General features: G+C 45.5%; 2 protein-coding genes across 3 annotated transcripts in view; both read right to left on the reverse strand.

The window, feature by feature from the left end:
* Positions 1-4,141: 4,141 nt before the first annotated feature.
* smyd1a (SET and MYND domain containing 1a) lies at positions 4,142-17,578 on the reverse strand. 2 transcript variants are annotated; one of them, XM_083929822.1, is made up of 10 exons: positions 17,309-17,578; positions 14,070-14,246; positions 13,158-13,371; positions 11,662-11,792; positions 11,440-11,478; positions 10,730-10,925; positions 10,523-10,600; positions 10,270-10,433; positions 4,576-4,744; positions 4,142-4,464 (listed from the first exon to the last, which is right to left on the reverse strand). In XM_083929822.1, the coding sequence occupies exons 1-10, from the start codon at positions 17,443-17,445 to the stop codon at positions 4,351-4,353; spliced, it is 1,419 nt and encodes a 472-aa protein (XP_083785948.1). In that variant the 5' UTR covers positions 17,446-17,578; the 3' UTR covers positions 4,142-4,350. The 2 variants fall into 2 exon arrangements, with proteins under 2 accessions (XP_083785948.1, XP_083785947.1); XM_083929821.1 differs by having other exon boundaries at positions 10,523-10,615; positions 17,309-17,577.
* Positions 17,579-18,961: 1,383 nt separating this feature from the next.
* Positions 18,962-20,783, reverse strand: part of lmo4a (LIM domain only 4a) — a 193,931-nt gene continuing 192,109 nt past the window's right edge. The window contains exon 6 of the transcript XR_014593550.1: positions 18,962-19,075. The gene's annotated coding sequence lies outside the window, so the exon portion shown is untranslated. The remainder of the gene's footprint in view (positions 19,076-20,783) is intronic.

The raw sequence follows: 20,783 nt of genomic DNA on the forward strand, positions 1-20,783 counted from the left end.
TCACTAACAGTTGGACGTGGCTAACACTGATTAGCTCGGGGGAGTACGGTGAAGGCATTAAAGCGTCTTTTTTAACCACTAATACTGCTGAAAATAACAGCAAACCTCTGCAGCAGCATGAGAAGAGTCCCTACACAGAAAACAAAGCACCAACAACGTAGTTAGTGAACCCAGAGTTTATTAAAAGAGTGTTTGAAAGACTTACCTACTGGCCCCTGTACCAGCTCCTCTCATAGTAAAGTCCATTCAAGTGGATTACCAAAGTCAATCCCAAAGGAAGGAGCCCATTGGTGCTTTATGTAGCATTGGTGCCTCTTCCAAATTATTCTGGGGGCATGGAAAAAGAGTGTCCAGTACGGTGCAGTTGATGGAGGATGGGGAATCCTCCAGAATAGTCACAAGGCGTATTGCAGTATTCAGTGATTCCAGGACACGGTAAAAAATGCACATGAGACTGATGCTATGTCTGATGCTACCTCTACCTTGGGCCCCTTCCAGCAACAGACAGTACAGTAGCACTGTAGCCGGGATGAAGTGTGTATGTGTGTAAGGTGTGAGCGAGCGAATGAAGAGAGACTGAGCGTGTGTGTGTGTGTGTGTGTGTGTGTGTGCACGCAAATGAGCAGGTTGGCGCAGGAGTTAGCTTTAGTGAGTAACAACATGTACAGGGTAGCTACAGTGTGAGACAAGACAACCCGGGGAGAGGTGAAGGGGTTAACCCTGAGTACTGGTGAAGCACTTCAGCCCCAGGAGACGACTCCTGGCAGCCAGACATGAATCCGGTTAACACAGGTTTCTTTGTTTTTTTTCAATGTGATTTTTAAATAAATAAATTTCGTTCCCTTCATTCATCTCCGCATAACACTCTTTCTCCCTTACACATCCTCCGTGTGTCGTTTTATGAGACAGAGGTGCAAAGATGGCGCAGTCACACCAGGTTGCGCTGGTCTGTTCTAACTCAGTTTGGTCTTTTGGAAGTGAAAGAAGTTGTGCATCTTTATCCACTGATTTCCTGTCTTATGCGCTGTCAGTGACACAGGCTGGCAGCGGTGCGGAGCAAGTTATTACGTAGATCATTTCAGGAATGCCTCAGTAAGCTACGGAGGCTAGTCTGTGTGTGTGTGTGTGTGTGTGTGTGTGTGTGTGTGTGTGTGTGTGTGTGTGTGTGTGTGTGTGTGTGTGTGTGTGTGTGTGTGTGTGTGTGTGTGTGTGTGTGTGTGTGTGTGTGTGTGCGGGTGTGTGTGTGTGTGTGTGTGTGTGTGTCGGTGAAGAAAGACGGAGGATGAAGTCAGAGCAGACAGCTGGAGCTGCTGATGGTCAGAGCAGAGAATAAATGAGCAGTTAAGTTGTGGCCTGTGAATGTTCTCATGTGTCCAGGTCATCATTCTCCCCAAAGCAATTTCAGTCAAAAACCTCTTTCAAACCATCTGTCCTCTCTGTCCAGGATTTGGACATTGTTGTCATCAGAGATGTAGAGATCTCTACATTGGAGAAACAAAACAACCACTGCATAAACGCACGGCCCAACACAGGAGAACTAACTCCTCAGGCCTGGACTCTGCTGTCCACTTACACCTCAAGGAGAAAGCCCACTCCTTGACAACAATGTCTACATCCTGGACAGAGAGTTAAGTTGTTACATTTTAGTAAATGTTTCATATTTCCTGACGCTGGTTTGTTTCTGTAAACAGCGCCTCTGCTAACAGAATGGTTTTCATAATGTGTACGGGAATATGTAAAACCTGAGTCCTCTGTGCTCATAAACTGGATATTCATGTCCATGTAAACGCACTCATTTGTGAATGAGATCTCAGCTTCTGAAAAAATGCTGATATTCCTTTAAAAACATGTCAATTCCTAATTATGAACACAGGCGAAGCCTTAGTTTCTTTGTTTTTTTCAATTCAATTATTGCTTTTGTTATTTAAAAAAAAAAAGTTCAGTTTAACTTTTAGAAAGAAAGGGGATTGTGCACTGTTTGCAGTTTATACATCAGAAATAATCATTCTTTCATTTTTCATCCCTTTTTGTTGAAAACATCGTATGGTGAATCAAATCCAAAAGTGAGTTGAGTCAGTGTATCCTTCCATCCCCACTGATCAGTCTCCTTAAACTGTGTTCAATAACAGGCTTCTGGTCCAGCTGCAGTATTGTTTTTCACTCTTTATATCAGTCACCTGACCTGGTTAAAGATTGTCCAAACAAATATGATATAAAGCAAAAGAAAAGGCAACGTGTCTGTCTGAGCACTCAAAATCCAGACCAGGCATCTGGCAAAAAGAGGTGCCTGTACGGTCCTGCACCACACATTGCTACCTGGTCTGTGGGGAGCACTGTGTGGGCTAACGCCGACACCATGCTGCAGGAGGTCCTAACTCACTTTGACTGATTAGGTCTTTAAACTCTAAATAAGGAACTCCTCATAAAAGTGATGTTTGTGTGCAATGCACATGGAAACACTACCGTTTAAAGGCCTCATTCATAATTCCACATAACACATGTCGAGGCAATGATACTAGGCAACCACAGCACAATCGACGCTGCGTCCAGGCTTCCATCATACGGTACTGGGTGTGGTTTCACCTAATCTGGATTGAAAAAAACACTCGACACACCCAGTGTCATCAACACCAGCTGGCATTAAGGTGACCTAGCTCGCGAGAGTGGGCTAATGCTACCTCAAGCAGCAAGACATGGATTATCCTGCCTACAGGGCCTGGGCAACTTGCTGCTTAAAGATCTAATCTGTAAGATTGATTTATTTAATTGTCTTTTAAGTTCTTATCTATCACAGAGTCAGTTAAAACGATAGTGATTGATCATTTGATGTCAGGATCTCGGTCCTGTCAGGCCCTTTCCTCATCCTTTTGTGTGAGTTAGTCTCACTTTGTCTGTTTTCTCCTGCTTGTGTCTTTCTCTTTGTGTTTGTCTGTCAGGGCTGGTAGGCGTGGTTCCTCCCAGCTGTGGCTCATCCCCTCGTCAGCGCCTAACGGATAAAAAGCCAGATGTGGCTCACCTTCGGCGCCAGACCGTTTTCACATTTACGTGGTATCGTGTCTTTCTTGGTTGGCTCCCATTTACCCATGCTCGGTTTTTCTACTTGTGTTGCTCTATTCTTTGTCAATTGACTCTTTGTTTCTTTTGTTTTAGTGAGGCTGAGTTCCTGCTTTCCCGACACCCATTTGTGTTCCTCTCCTGATCCCTGAGTTTGTTCTTCATTGTGTGCAACCGGACCCCATTCCTGTTTTCCCCGTTCCCTGAACACTGTTTGTTATTTGTTTTCCAATTAAACGTAATTGTTTAAATATTACTTGGTTTCCGTGTCTGCATTTGCGTCCCGCTCCCAGGAGTTATTCCCTGCACCGTTCATGTCATATGACCCACTAATGAAAGCTCTTGTTGCCTCTCTGCTGAGTATTCTAATAACTGTGTCTGTGGAGACATTCCCTCTCTCGATGTAAATAAGTCTCCATGTTAGTGAAACTGCTCACAATGGTTGGTCTGCGGCCGCTAGAAACAACGTATCTCAAATCTTACAGATCACAGATTTAAAGTGCCTGCAGAAAAGAGGTAAACTGATCAATAAAAGTCTTTAAAAATGTTCATCAAGATTAAAATAAGGTCAACTTTGAAAACATACCTTCCAGAAGACTAGCCTGCTCCCTGGCCACACTGGACAGCATGCACCAGAGAGAGTGCGATCCTGTGCACTCACAAGCTCCATCAGCTCTTAATGAGATTAATAGTGTCCAGGTGTGTGCCTGTGAGCTTCTATAGAGAGGGAAAGCTGAGTTGGTGGCACCCCAAAAGCCTACCCATCACACTAATGTCAGACTTTGCTATGAAGTTCTTTAGGTAACAACGTGAACTGAGCAAGTTATGAGAGACTTTTGATCAACAAGGGACTCTGTGTCACAGCCACCAGTAGACCCTCCGGCTAGTGTCTCCCATTAGTTAAGGCTTGACTTAGTAACCACATTTAATTTAACTTTATACTTGTCTTCCTCTGCTCTGATTACCTGTCTTGCTCTCTTTTCTCTGTAATCCTCTTTGGAGGCAGGGACTTCTGACCTCAGTATCTCTGGTTGCAGCTCTGTTTGTCCGAGGCTTATTGTTTGTGTGTAAGTGACACATACCAACACACGTGTCTTCAATTTTATTGTACATGCACTGTACATGCAACATGTTGTGTTACATCTGCACTTTTTAACAGAAGGGTCATCAGACATACTGGTGATCCAGAAACTCAGCACAGGAACTGGGTGCAAAACTTTAGATAATGTACAGTATATATTTATACAGTATAGGACCACCAGTGGTGAGGGTGATTATTGCTTGTGGAGGAGGCCTTTAGGAGCAGCTGACCCTGGGCTGGATCTTCAGAGCAGCGTCCCTCATGGTATGGTACTCAGACTCATTCTGCTTGAACATCTTCAGCTCCATCTCAGTCTGTCGGCGCATAGACTGAAGACATAAAAGCAAGGTTACCCAGAGTAGTGTACTGACCAAATGAAATAATGAATAACTATTGGACATTTTTACCGCATGCATAAAAGAAACTACTGGACAATGTACCTCCAGGTCCCTGGTGATGGCATGGTTGGGTCCATGGGTGACCATGAGGATGCCGTAGGCCTTGCAGATCATGCCATGACCCAACTCTATCTGCCCTGCATGCCAGTGGGTGACCCCTGCCCGCATGATTGCCATGCCCAAATGGGCATTGGTAGGGTGGTACAACTTTCTGCAAAAGAGACCCAACACCAGCACTGAACCATAGTGTGTGTATCTTCTTCCTCTGTACCATACAGCTCCATTGTTGTTAAAACCGATTAAAGTTGTACTCCATAAGATTTCCATCTATTTAGTTGCCTTTTTAAGTTCCTAACGATCACAGAGTGAGTGAAAACAATGGTGTGTGTGTGTGTGTGTGAGCATTGCACACAACAGTGTGTGTGTATGCAATGCTCACAGGGTGTTGTGACGCGTCTAGTGCAGCATGCTAGGTAGACGTTGCATGTAGAGATGCATGTGACTTCCCTCCCTTAGTCCCTGCCGCTGGCCAACCCAGTCCTGGGTAAAGGAAGCCGAGTGCGTAAGTCTTCTCAGGTCAGTACATAGCCTCTCCTTCACCAAGACCCCTGCTGTGCCTCCTCGTGGCCACACACGGTAACTGGTGTCCTGCGGCTCCAGGCTGAACCAGCAGGGGATCTGGGAGCAGCAGTGGGCCCCAGAGATGCGGTGTGCAGGTCCACCATGCAGTGGACGCGCCCTGGCACCCATCAACCACTGACCCAGCTATGGGCAAATAGCCCCACTGCCTTATGGGATAGTCTTTTGAGACAAAGGCTAAGGGAGCAGACCCTAACAGAAAAGCGTGTGCTGGCAGGTGCGCAACAGAAGGGTCAATAAAGACCTCGGACGACCCTCAGCCTGTCTAGGGGAGCAAACCCCGAAGACAAACCTGCACCTGGGGACAGGCACAGGCGGAGTCCGACTGACCGGACCACCGGCAGCCCCCTGCAGCTCCTGCCAGACGAAGGTCGTCATGGGTTCTCTCATGCCACTGGAGGTTAATCTGGTAGGAGTGAAGCTGGTGGGAGTGAGGAATGTGCACCCTCACCCTCACCTTAATCCTCACCTACGCGCAAGCTTTCTTGTCTCCCCCCCCCCCCCCCCCCCTTCCCTCCCCCAAAAAAGTCCTGTGGCGTTGTGGAATGGCGGTGGGTACAGGCCAAGGATGTGGCTGGGAGTGTCTAGCCAAACCATGCACGCAGGCGGCAATGGAGTGATGGTCGTTAGGACTGTGGGATGGAGCAGCGCATCCTTTCGGCAGCTTCCATTGCGACTGAGCAGCCCCGCACTGCTCACCCCTGAGATGGGGAAGGACCTAGAAAAGGTGGTCCAAAAAATGCCTGCTCTCCATACTCCGGACGGTAAACCGCAACCGTCGGAGCATCCCCCCTCGCGGTCGAAAAATTAAAGTAAAACATATGCTAAAAATAGCATCATGGAATGTGCGCACACTACTTGACCTGACTGCAACTCCTGACAGGCCCCACCGCAGGACAGCACTGGTGGCCCTGGAGCTTGCGAGATACAACATCGACATTGCAGCTCTCAGTGAGACCAGACTACATGGAGAGGAGTCCCTGTCAGAGGTTGGTGCTGGGTACACACACCTTCTTCTGGAGGGGGGTCCCCGAAGGCACTCGACGCAACCATGGAGTCGGCTTTGCTGTGAAGACCAAACTGCTGCAGCGCATTCCGGAATCCCCCATCGGCATCAATGAAAGGCTGATGACGTGGCGCATTCCCCTGGCAAAGGAACGCTTCGCCACCCTCATCAGTGCATATGCACCAACTCTTGATTCCGATCACAACACCAAAGAGGATTTCTACCGAGCTCTTGATGCCATCCTACAGAAAACCCCGGCTACGGACAGGCTCATACTCATGGGAGATTTCAATGCTAGAGTGGGCACAGAGCACCTGGTATGGAATAAGGTTCTTGGCCAGCATGGTGTGGGGAAAATGAACCACAATGGGCTCAGACTCCTCTCCCTCTGTGCAGAGCACCAGCTGGTCATCACCAACACCATCTTCCAGATGAAGAACAAGCTCAAGACCACCTGGCAACACCCCCGCTCAAAACATTGGCATCTCCTTGACTACGTGATTGTCCGTCAAAAGGACAGAAGAGATGTCCTCATCACCCGTGTCATGCGTGGAGCCGAGTGCTCGACTGACCACCTCATGGTCAGATCCAAACTCCTCATGAGCATTCAACCCCGTGGCCCGAGGGCAGCTCCACACAAGAGACTCAACCGCACAGCTCTCAACAGCCCCACCACCACAGACAATCTGCGACGGCTCCTTGCTGAAAACCTCAACAACATCCCGGAGGAATCAGCCGACTGGCCAGCCCTGCGCCAGGCTATTCACAGCTCAGCCTTAGAGGCGCTCGGCCATTCAAGGAAACGTCACCAGGACTGGTTTGACTGTAACTCAGCTGAGATACAGTCACTCCTAAAAAACAAGCATGAGGCCCACAAAGCTCTCCTGTCCTGCCCTGGATCTCCCACCCTCAAATCCACCTTCGCTGCAGCAAAAACAGCAGTCCAGCGAGCCCTCCGGACTATGGAGGACACCTGGTGGGTGCAAAAGGCGCAAGAGATCCAAATCTGGCAGACTGCAACAACACCCAAGGCTTTTATGATGCCATAAAAGCCTTGTACGGCCCCAGGAAGTGGGCGATGGCCCCGGTTCGATCAACTGATGGGTCCACGCTTTTCAAGGACCGGCACCAGATTCTTGCCCGTTGGGCAAATCACTTTGAGGATCTCCTCAACCACACCAACCCAGTCGACCTACATATCCTGGATAATCTCCCAGGGATAATCTCCCAGACCTGCCATCAACCACACACCTGGACACCCCACCACTCTACTCGGAAATCCAGCAAGCCATTGCAGGGCTGAAGAACAACAAAAGCGCTGGACCCGATGGAATCCCTGCAGAGGTGTTCAAACACGGAGGATACATCCTCACACGTCGCCTGCACCTCCTGATCCACAACATCTGGGAACATGGGACAATCCCACAGGACTGGAAGGATGCAAACATTGTGCTAATCTATAAAAAGAAAGGAGACAGAGCAGTATGCGGCAACAGCCGTGGAATATCTCTCCTCTCCATCGCAGGGAAGGTCCTGACCAAGGTCATGCTCAGAAGACTGGTTGAGCACATATCAGAAGCTGTGCTCCCAGAAACACAGTGTGGCTTCCGGAAGACCAGATCAACATCAGACATGGTATTTGTCTTGAGGCAGCTGTTGGAGAAGAGCAGGGAACACCACAAAGACCTCTACATAGCCTTCATCGACCTCAGCAAAGCCTTCGACACCGTCAACCGTGAGTTGCTCTGGCAACATCTCACCAAACTTGGGGTTCCACCCAGGTTCCTCAGCATCCTAAAACAGCTGCACGATGGGATGCAAGCCAGAGTGCTCACAGGAGAACTCCAGTCAGAGTCCTTCAAGGTGAACGTTGGGGTAAAGCAAGGCTGTGTCTTGGCTCCGGTGCTCTTCAACATCCTCCTCTCTGCTGTAACCTGCCTCTTCCACCGGGTCATGGGACAAGAAGACGGTGTCCATGTGGAATACCGCCTTGACGGAAGCCTCTTTAACATCCGCAGGCTCCAGGCCCACACCAAGACAACAACCCGCCAAATCTGTGAGCTTCAGTATGCTGATGACTGTGCCATCATAGCTCACAGCCCAGACTCTATGCAACATGCCCTCAACACAATATCCAGTCTGTACCAATCCTTTGGCCTACAGGTTAACACTCAAAAGACCGAGGTCATGTCCCATCTCACCACTCCCGCCCCCACACCCCCCAGTTTTCACATACACGGTGTCCCACTTAAAACAGTGGATCACTTCACCTACCTTGGGTCCACTCTGTCCTCATGCTGCTCCCTTGACAAAGAAATACACACCCGGATCAATAAAGCCTCATCTTCATTTGGACGCCTGCAGCAGGGTTTTTGAAAACCGCAACCTGAAGGTCAGCACCAAGGTTGCTGTGTATAATGCTGTTTGTCTCTCCACTCTGCTCTACGGGGCAGAGTCATGGACCCCATACCGTCAGCACATCACCAACCTAGAGGCCTTCCACATCCGCTGCCTACAGAAGGTCCAGGGTCTGTCCTGGGAGGATCGAACGCCCCATACAGACATCCTCCACAACACTGGCTCTGTTTGTATGGAAGCAGCTGTGGCCAAAAGACACCTGCGCTGGATAGGGCACATTATACGCAAGCCTGAACACCGCCTGCCCCGCCAAGTCCTCTATAGCCAACTATTGGGCGCAAAGCGCTCCGCTGGAGGGCAAAAGCGGCGCTTTACTGACTACACCAGGGACATCCTTAAGCGAGCGAATATCCCCCTCACTCAGCTTGAAAACCTGGCCACCAACAGATCTGCCTGGCAGGGAACCTGTGCCACGGCAGTGTCTCAGATACACAAAACAAACCAAGACAGAAGATCTAAGAGGCGCACCCAGCGACACCAGCGGGCGGCTGGTGTTCCTCTGGCATCTGGGTTCCCGTGTTCCATCTGCGGGCGAGTGTGCGGCTCAAGGATCGGACTCTTCGCCCACGAGAAGTGGCACCAGCGGCAACGTCGCTGACCCACCCCAGCCCCCCCACCCACCCTTCCCCAACCCAATCCCTGGAGCAAGCGTCATCTTCGGAAACGATGGACAGCTAAGAGTGTGTGTGTGTGTGTGTGTGTGTGTGTGTGTGTGTGTGTGTGTGTGTGTGTGTGTGTGTGTGTGTGTGTGTGTGTGTGTGTGTGTGTGTGTGTGTGTGTGTGTGTGTGTGTGTGTGACAAGATGGAGGCTCTGAAAGAACTGTTACATCTTACCGCCACAGAGGCGGCTAGAAACAATGTATCTCAATGTAGAGTACAATACTCTTATGGAGTACAATTTTAAATCAATGAGCCAGAAATATTCATAAGAGTACCAAATGTGGATGAATCCTCCTCTGAAATTAGTCCCCAACGAATGCACTGTTTCCTCATGTCTTAGCAAAACTTCTGTCTGTTTAAACCTGATTTTGCCTGTTTTTGGACTTCAGAAAACAAAGCACCAATGGGCTCCTTCCTTTGGGATTGACTTTGGTAATCCACTTGAATGGACTTTACTATGAGAGGAGCTGGTACAGGGGCCAGTAGGTAAGTCTTTAACACACTCTTTTAATAAACTCTGGCTTCACTAACTACGTTGTTGGTGCTTTGTTTTCTGTGTAGGGACACTTCTCATGCAGCTGCAGAGGTTTGCTGTTATTTTCAGCAGTATTAGTGGTTAAAAAAGACGTTTGAATGCCTTCACCGTACTTGAGCTAATCAGTGTTAGCAAAATTCGACTGTTAGTGACTCTCCAGGATTTCTCCATTAAAAGTTGTTACACGAAAAAAACTGTCTCGATGGCTTATTTGATGAGTGTAAGTGCCAAAAGAGACCATGGGATGATTTTACGCTGGACTTACACTTTTTACTTTTAATCTGCAGACACAAACAGACTATGAAGTGAGGTAAAATAAATGTTTTCTTTTCACTAGTCTGAAAAGAGACATGTTAGGGAAGATAAATATCACCTTAAACAGAACAAATGAACGGTATATAAACATTGCAATATACACAATCATGGTTTTGTGGAGTAACTGTATTCCTCCGGAACCAAGCGCTCCATCAGCACTCACTTGTATCCCTCCACCATCCTGCGGGCGTAGTCTGCAGCCTCAGAGAATGACTGCGCGTAAGAGAGCACCTCACTGGCAACGCTGAGCACACGCAGCTTATACAGGTTAGTGTTGGCCAAGACGTTCTCCTGCTTCTCCACACACTCACGGCACAACTTCACCACCTGAGGACAGACAGAACACAATACAAGACAAGGAGAATGTGATCAAGACAGGAAGAGAGGCAGAAATGCAGAGAAGCTGAGAGCAGTACCTCCTGGTAATCCTTCTCAATGCGGGACCTCTCGATCTTCTCCAGACACTCTTTACTGAAGGCAGTCACCTCTTTGACCTTATCAGCAGAGGGCTGAGAGTGAAGACACAACGACAAAACAGCTAACAGCAGTATACAGTGTTCTCACAACCATAAAAGTGAAAGAAACATATGCAAAAGATTCTGTATTTTGTGACTAAACCCAACTTTGTTCCCCTGGCTCTCTGCAGCAGCCGTCATCAGGTCGTCCTTGATGTGCTGGCTGCAGTGTTCGCAGCTGCACTCGAAGTAGAAATGCTCCCTCAGCTTCTTCTGGCGGTCAGCAGACAGGTTGAGGAAGTCCACGTAGCTGACGGTCAGCTCCTCGCCCTCTGAAATTTTCCCCATAGCTCGCAGCTCGATCCTGGGACAGATGAGGAGAGGCCGGGGGTTGTTATGGATCTGATAATACATGTTACCCTCAGCCCTGGATATAACCAATCCCAATACTGTGTCAGCACATGTCAGCTTGTTGTCGTTTCCCCTTGCTTCCTGTCTTTATGCTAAGCTCGGCTAACCATCTACAGGCTCATATTTACATTACATACATTACAGACACAAAAGTGATATCGACTGGCCTCATTCACTAACCTTTCCTGAGACATTGCATCTTAAAATCCACTCACGCAGTAAGATTCTGACATTCATGTGTTTTCTTATTCATGATTTGTTCTCATTTAATAACAGAATCTATGCACCGTCTAGAGCACTCTTATACTCATGGAACTGCGGACATCTTTGAGCAAAATAACTGGATATTGTGTCCCATATTGCGTCCCAATCCAGACAAAAGTATTGAAAAACTACTCTAATATGATTTTTGGTTGATGATTATTTTGTTAAACATGGATTTCCCACAGAGAAAGTAAAAAACATACCTCCTCTGAGAGTGGAGAGCAGAACTCACAGCTGACTGGCTGCAAAACAAAGGGACAGTCACTTCCATTCACTTTAATAGTTTGATTCTTGTACCTTATGTTGTGCTCGCATGATAATATATTCCTAAATAAAGTTGTGTTCTTAATCACTTCATTATTAGATATTCATTACGCAGAGATCTCTCATTGTGGTTTCACAGCGGCAGTAGCTCGGATACCTACTTGCCGTGGTTGAGGATGACGGTGCAGTTGGGCCAACAGTCATGGTTGACCAGACAAAGGTTTGGGAAAAGACCCACACCCACAGCCTGCAGGCCTCTCTGGTCACTCAGGGTGAATCCATTACACTTGATCTACGAGAGAGAGAGAGAGAGAGAGAGAGAGAGAGAGAGAGAGAGAGAGAGAGAGAGAGAGAGAGAGAGAGAGAGAGAGAGAGAGAGAGAGAGATAGAGAGAGAGAGAGAGAGACTTTACAAATGTGCAGTTTACAAATATAATCTTTGGTTAAGGTCATGAACTGCTCTTAACCAAACTTCTCAATATCAGTTTTCCATAGTTACCTCACAGACAGACAACAATGCGTGACCCTCGGAAATGTTAAATCAGACTTTATTCATATTACGAAAGGTGTCCCTCAAGGATCAATCCTTGGACCTGCTCTATTGTCCTTGTATGTTATTGACATTGTAACTACTGTCACTGGCTGTAACATTCATCTTTATGCAGATGACACTATTTTGTATTGTATTTCTGACTCTGTAACCTCTGCAATTGAATCTCTTCAGCACTGTTTCAACGACCTACAAGTTGCTCTAAATAAGTACAAACTAGTTCTTAATGCATGTAAAACCAAATTGATGCTTTTCACTAAAACAAAAATATCACTTTCAAAAATCAAATTTTCTCCACTAATAATGCTACAACTATTGAAAGAGTCTCTGAGTACAAATATCTTGGAATTTGGATCAATGCCAAACTTACTTTCAGACCTCATGTGTCTAATTTGGTGAAAACTAAGACAAAAATAGGTTTCTTTTACAGAAACAAACCTTCCTTTCCTCTTCACTGCAGGAAGAAACGTACTGAGGCAACTTTTATGTCAGTTTGAGATTAGCGACAACTCTACACCCACTTGACACCGTACATAATTCAGCCCTGAGCTTTATTACAGGCGACAGCCACAACACCCATCACTGTGACCTGTATTCAAACGTTGAATGTCCCTCGCTTTCTAACAGGCGTGATTTGACACTTCTATTTGTTTTTAAAGCTCTCACTGGTCTCGTACCATCCTTTATCAATTCTTTAGTATCTTTTAATGCAAGTCTTCATCAGACAGGCTCAAAAAACTGGATCACGCTGCAGGTTCCCTCTGTTAACCCTACTGTGCACCTGGAACCTGGAACACTGCAAAACCACCTGAAAGTCACCACACTCTTCTCATCACGACAATTTAAATCCATAACTGCATCTGATTTTAGTTCTAACTGCTCCGGTTTTTAACTTCTATGTTTTCATTATTCGAGTGTCACTTTACTTTTCTGATAATTCAGATTTGCTCATGTATTGTTCAAATGTTGTGTGTTTTGATCTTGGCAATATTGAGGTTGCTCCTCAATATATTCACGTGTTTAAATAAAGGTTATAAATAAAAATATTTTAAAAATCATGAAACACTGGTGAATCATAACATCTACATAATGAGACATTCTTTCTCACAGTGCCAAAGATGTGTGAGATGTAGTCAAAGGAGTGCTGCTTTCTTCCATAAGACCAGTATTCCAGGAAGGTGTGCACATCAGTCTTGAGCTGCTTGAGGTCTTCTTCAGGTAGGTCAGCCACGTGGCCCTCCAGCTGCTCCACTGAGATCAGCTGACTGTCGGACACAATGCCCGTGTCCTTGTGTATACGCCACAGCACACGAGCAGCCAGACTGGGCAGAGGAGAGACATCACTGTCACATTAAAATCACATCAAGTCATGGCTGTAGATGTCACATCCACACTGTCCGTCCATCCCCATTCATAGAATGTGTGGAACAAGCTGGGGGAATAATATATTCTGACTCTTTAGAGTTTTGAATAGAAATGGTGGACATTTTAACACATATGTTGATTCGAGATCCCGTGTTTTCTGATGTTTTCGGATTCACGTTTTTCTCATCTTTTTTTTTCCTGTTTATATTGTTGTGTGAATTCAGAGTATCTTCAATCGGCTCCAGTGCCAAGTACTGGAAGCACATGGTTCTTTTTTCTCTGTGACTTAAAGGGTCAAACACTGTTATTGTTTGGGAAGAGACCCGGAATCTCAGTTTAGCTGTGAGCTGGAGAGCTCAGATGATGTTCTTTGCTATGGGAGTAGCCCTCGGAGCGGTCACAAAATCATGATCCTGATTTTACTGTAAGATTCATGATATGATATTTTGCCATATCATCCCCCTTGATTGGGCTATATAAGTCAAAGTGACTGGACTTCACAGAGTTTCAGAGTTGAGACAAGGAGAACACTTTGTTCTGTAAAACAGGACCTTCAGTTTCTATGATTTGTGTCCCTGCAGTTATAAATTGCAATGTAATGCGCAGGTCCCTCTGTGGCACAAGTCAGTTTCCTGTAAACATAGGATGGACTCACCGAACTTTCTCACTGGGCGCCTTGCCGATCTTCTTGATGGCTCCACATTCCTGCTTGTGTTCATCCCAGCACGCGGTCTGGCAGGTGCGGTCGCAGTAATGGGCAAACTTACACTGGGCACAGCGGTGCAGTTTGGCCTGGTGCCGGAAACAGCTGTGGCACACCTGATCGGCTAAACTGAGACGGAGACAGACAAAACAAAGAAACATTACAGTTGCACCAACAACAAAAAATATCTGTCATTGATGTGAAGATCTGGACCAAAGGAAAGACCCAAAGACAGTTCAGTCGGCTCTGAACAGAACTCATTCTCTGCAGCTGTCTATCCAACGTGTTGGGCTTCACTTCTTACACAGTGACACTAGCAAACACTTGTGTTTTTCATCTTCCATCAAACATCAAACCTTCAAACAGATTTGACACACTCATATTTATGAGTTTTTTTCTTTATGTTCTTTTTTACTGGGTTCAGGTGCACAATCAGACTCTCTGCTCCTGTTGTTGTTTGTTTCAGAGAAAGACAACAGATTATCTCTGAGCTCATTTGGTGGCTGATGATTCTTCACTCTTTCAGCTCTCTATACACGTTTTTATTAGATGCAGTATGATATTTGACTATGGTTACACTCTGAGAGAGCTTGATGACCTTTACTATGTTGTAAAAAAGAAATGAGTACTGAGACAAAGAGGCAAAGTTAGCAGACTTTAACAAATCAAAACAGAGCAACCAGATTCAGATGTCTTTGTTTTCTGAACACCAGAAAGAGTCATATGAAGAGCAAAAGGTTTCCATGGCATGACCTAAATGTGTTTTTGTCAGCATGCACCTTATTGTAGACACTGATTGAAGTTGCTTCTCTGTTGTTTGAAAACTGATCCTAGTTCTATGAATTTGTGTCTTGGGTTGTGCTGTAAGCATGAAACAATATTAAAAATGATATTGACTCGTTCATTCATATGCATACTACTGTATACAGTATACTATTCTATATATATCTATGTAATATTGTTAAGTATACAATATGCATGAATAAGACACACATACAAACGCACATTTTTGCATTTTCCAAAAAGGTTAAGAAAAGTAGATCCAGACCTGCAAGAACATTATTACAGAGAACTGTTCTCTCCTCATCTTTAGTGTTTGAATGCTGATGACACACCGCGAGTGAACACACAGGTCTCAGCAGACTGCAGCATGCATCTGTGTGTAAACAGTTTATTCAGCTGAGTCCAAAGGGACAGTGAACAGACCTGTTAATGCTTCTGATGACACACACATACACACACACACACACACACACACACACACACACACACACACACACACACACACACACACACACACACACACACACACACACACACACACACACACACACACACACACACACACACACACACACACACACACACACACACACACACACACACACACACACACACACACACACACACACACACACACACACACACACACACACACACACACACACACACACACACACACACACACACACACACACACACACACACAGTCACTCTCAGATGCTTTCTCAGTGTAGTTTTGGACAGCTCCAGTCTTACATTAGGCAGATCAGCTCAGTGAATGCCTACTGTGTCTGAGACCCTGAGTGAGCCAACATCCTGCAGCTACTAGCTGCTCTTATATGGCTCAAACACGACTACCAGATCTGCGTCTGGCATTCCAGCACATAGACAAACCAGGCTGCACTCAGCTTATTACCCACCAACTATTTACAGAAAAGTCCAGAACACTGTGTGTACAATGTTGTGTTGCCTCACATTAAAATTACTCTGGCTTTGAAAAATAAATAAATAACCCGTTGAAGACATGATGCCCAGGTGTGGGGTTACATATGGAATACAAAAACAGCATCAAAGGTAAACGAAACGTAGATAATTATTTGACATTCTGGTCTCAGTTATGACAAATCGGTTGAACTTTCACATATTGATGCTACATGCAGTTTTAAATGCAGCATTACAGTAAAGTGATGTAATTTCCTCAACTAACTGTTCTATACCCGAAGTTCAAATCAAAGCAGTGAATACATCAAATCGCAAAAACAAATCACAAAACACAACAACATTAAATTCTAATGGAAAAGGTAGGGCCTATCTGTCAGTGGATCTTCCTGAGTACTTCCGAAGATATGTTCGCTATTCTTATGAATTATTTTGATGCATGGCATACACATGATGTAATCGGCCAGTTCCACGACTATGTTATCCCACAATGAAGGCAAAAACATCCTTTACCAATTTTGTTTGTCACCGAATGAAGGGATGGGGTCTAGCAAGTTAGTGAGTGAGCACTCACTTCATGTTAAAAGACAGACAGTCCGTGTGTCCAATCAGGAGGATCCTCTGATAGATAGGCCCTACCTGTTCCAGTAGAAGTTACTATCATTGTGTTTTGTGCTTTATTGTTGTGTTTTTCTATTTGCTGTTTTGATTTGCACTTCAGGGCCACCACAGGTCTATTATCTGCCTTTACACTTCTATCCACATTGCTGAGGATTATTTATCAAAGATCTCATTGTGTAAATATTTTGTGACAGCTCCAATAAGGTTAGGGATCGGGTCTGACAGGGCATGGGCTTGGCCTCGGCCTCAGAGTGCCCTTCTAGTTTTAAAATGCTACTTTTGGTTTAGCACTGAATGATTTAAGGGCCCAAATATAAATGTGCGATCTGCTCTGACATCATTAACTGTCCAGACTCAAAGATTACATGCAGAAGCAGCTTTCAGTACACACTTGCTTTACATATGATCTTTGCCAAGTATAGCTTGTAGCATATGAACAATGTATAAACAGGGGTAAGACCAATGTTTCAAAGCACACACAGACTCAATGGATATTAATATGCTGCACATAAAGCAACCCTCTGGTCCAGGCAACATGAGGTCACTGGAATCTCTTCCTTTGCATTTGAGAAATTATTTTGAAAGCTTGTAAGCTGTCATAATGGTTTTGTGGTAAAGCCTCCTTGCTCTTGACAACTAAATCCAAAGGTATGTCATGCTCAAGCTCACATGACACCATGCCAGCTTTCTCATTGCTGGTGTCATGAAAATTTGGCATCTGGAAATGAGGTCAGAGCCCAGTGAAGCCTTACCTACTGTCAACACCACACCTGCAGCTTGGCAGCCTGTCCTCCTATACCTGTCCATTTAGTCTCAAAACTACAACGACACAGTCCGGAGCCTCGTACCTGTCGAAGACCACAGCAGAGAAACTGGGCTCGGCGAAGACCACTTCCCCAGCTTTGAGCTCTTTGGTGGCCCTCAGGCCCCGACCTTTCTTCCCAGCATCAAAGAGTTCAGCACTCTCCATGTTCCCCACAGTCATTGTACTGGCAAAACAAAACACAGAGGAGACAGAGAGGAGGGAGAAAGCTGCTGAGGGTGGGACTGGTTGAGGGATAGACAAGCCGCAGGGAGTGGAGAGTTCTCAAAAATTCTCAGGAGCACTTGCCCCCTCTCTCCTTAGCTGGACCCCTGCAACAGCCAAAAATACATTCGCCCCCTCTAGGGGTTGTACCACCACCCCAGAGTGGGAAGGGGGATGAGCAGTGGGAAATGAGAGTGGCTGGGGAAGGTAGTAGAGGTAGATGTAGTTTATGGGTGCCGACCCCTTGTTTGGGTTGGTCCCCTCTGTGGTATTTTGGTCCGGGGCAGCTGCGGCTGTCTGTCAGAGGCACATGACAGGAAATAGAGCCGCTCACATTCAGTGATGGCTTCTTTGCTGTATCTTTTTTTATAAGAAATACTTGCACAGTATAGTGGAGGCGATCACATCCTGTCACTTTCACCCACCAAGCGTTTACAGCATGGTCACTCTGGGCTAGCAGAACAAGCTGTAAACACAACATGTATATGCTACGTCTGCTACTTCCCCCCTACACTCAGTCAGTGTGTGACATTTGGCTGCAATTCGGGGTAAAGTTGACCAATACATCTGCCAGGTCTCTCCTTTCTGTTCACCCTCAGTCAGCAGGACTGCTGGTGTCTCGCTAGGAGATGGTAGTGTGATGAGCACAGGGCTGCCTGTGTTGGTAGAATTAAAGTGAAATTCCGGCGTAAAATCATCTTATTCGTCAAATACAGTCATCAAATAATAGCCTAATAAACATTCTGATCTCAGAGCTCCAACTTGCGGCGGAGAAAATGTCGAGAAGTTTGCCAAGCGACCAAACCAATCTGCGTTGGTTTTGAGGCAACTCATAGTGTGACGCGACAAGAAGCCAATGTTCAGTGTAAACAACATGGCGGCTTCTGTAGATGAGATGAGAGCAGCAATCGAGCAACCTGCTCACTAACTCTTCTTTCTCTAGATCCTTCTGTTGAATATGGACCGGGCTCCTGTAATTGGGAATTTTACCAGTGAATTCACGTTACACAAACGGCTTTACACAATATCCTTTACCCACATGTTGTTTCCTTTCTGAGCATTGCCTCAATGCTGTTAGTACGTCATACGCTTCATTGATCTGATTGGTTGATTTGGCTCGTATGTTGGTGATAGATAGATGGTTTATTCAATAAGAAACCAGTATTTTTCCCTTCCCAAAAGATCTCCAAACCAGAGTTCCCAGATGGATCTGCAGAGCCAATGAAAATCAATCCATCTGGAGGAGTCAGGGTTAATCAAATAAGCCATCGAGAGCCATTTTCATGTATGAACTATTAACAGAGATAACTCGGAGAGTTGCTAATAGCCGACCGTGGCTAACACTGATTAGCTCTGGGCAGTATACGGTGAAGGCATTGACCACTAATACTGCTCAAAATAACACCAAACCTCTGCAGTAGCATGACAAGAGTCCTTACACATAAAACGAAGCAGCAACAGCATAGTTAGTGAACCCAGAGTTTATTAAAAGAGTGTTTTAACGACTTACCTACTGGCCCCTGTACCAGCTCCTCTCATAGTAAAGTCCATTCAAGTTGATTAGCAAATGCAATCCAAAAGGAAGGAGCTATTAAAACATTCAGAAACTTCATCACAGATGTTCCATCTCTGCCATGCAGTCTACTTCCCTTTACCAGTGAAGGCAGACATCACGTCCAAAACAAAGCAGACTTTCTCTCAGAAAAATGAAACCTGTTCCACTGAGGGACTTACCATCCCCAAAGTGCATAGAAAGCTGCACGCGCAACCTCCTACTGACTGTGTATGTGGAACCAATGGGCTCTCCGAAAAGCATCCTCAATCTCGCCTCGGAAGCGGATCAGCTCAGCAGAGATGAGAGATAAATATTAAGATAAATATTTCAATGCAGTTGATGCTTTAAGTAGATTTTATTGCAGTAAATGCATTATAAAATACTCTTTTGCCACACAATTGCAATCACAGGATGAAATAAATTGATAAATTAATTAATAAAAAATGTATTAATTTCTATGTAGGAGGATCCCTCTATGGGCAAGCCACCACTGCCCAGCACCAAGGTTGGAATAATTAGCTAAAGCTAGCTCATTCCTCCATGGCTTCATGCTACACTGGTTAAAGAAAATGAGCCGTACAAAGGTATTTGTCTGGGGATAGCAATGTGCTTTCCTACACTGTGGAAAAAGTGTGTGAATGAAGCATTAAAGATATATTTTGCTGATTTATTTGACCAATTTAAATCTAACTCTGTGGCATGGCAGTGTGTGCAGATGAATGATGGCTGGCTTCCTTCTCTGGCTCCCTTCCTTGCACTGCGGCCATGGAGGGAAGCCACACATTGCTCATCGGCACACATTGCCATGCCACAGAGATGTTTTAAAATCACCAAAATATCCCCCAAGTTGTTAAATTTTACTTATTCAGCGGCTGAGCCAATCACAGTACGCAGAACACTCTTAGGGCTAAAAAATATAACGCCTTTCTTACATACAGCCAATCAAAATGAGTCTGTATATGTCATCTGTAAAACCACAACCCAATCTGATCTGGTACAGTACCGGCCAAGTATCCTAGCTGGCTTGTTAGCCTTAATTCAGCCAGCCTCAGGTCTTCTGCGCTCCACCTCTTTGCCCACTTTTGGATTTGCCTAGAGTTAGACAATGCCAAAATAGTGATAGCTGAAGCCAGAATGGATGTATTCCAAAAAGTGGATACAGTGTTCAAGGTGAAGCCCCGTTCATTTATAAGAAACCCACATTTCTCCCATCAACTAGTTTGACATTGAGTGGCACAGTGGTGACACCATCAGTTTCACTTTATACTTCTGCTTTAATAATTGTACATGCCAATTGTGGTGTTTAAGAGAAGAGCACAGCAAAGGTTATAGTAAGGTTTAAAAGGGTGTCAGGTTTAGACAGCGCCCTGCTGTTCAAGCACAAGGAGTATGTAGTAGGGAGTGTGACAGTGAGGGGTGCTTTTCTGTTCAAATTGCTGCTGCCAGCTAGCACCCCTGGTCATCGTTTTTCACCTCCTTTCCCACACAGTCTGATGACACAGCACTTATCTCAGTCTAAACTCAGTGAGCTTGCTCCCATTTAGTAATGGATTGGTTACTTATATCCATCATTCTTATTTTCTTAATCCTTAAAGGTTGAATATGTAGAATCTTAGAAGCTATATTTAAAAAACAATAAAACACCCACGGGGCGTTTTGAGGGGTACTGAACGAAAGTGTTGCTTTTACATAAAAAAAATAGATTAATCTCATCTCATCTTCAACCTCTTATCTGGGGTCG

The sequence above is a fragment of the Echiichthys vipera genome, assembly GCF_963691815.1.
Source record: "Echiichthys vipera genome assembly, chromosome: 16".
Classification (NCBI taxonomy): Eukaryota; Metazoa; Chordata; class Actinopteri; order Perciformes; family Trachinidae; genus Echiichthys; species Echiichthys vipera.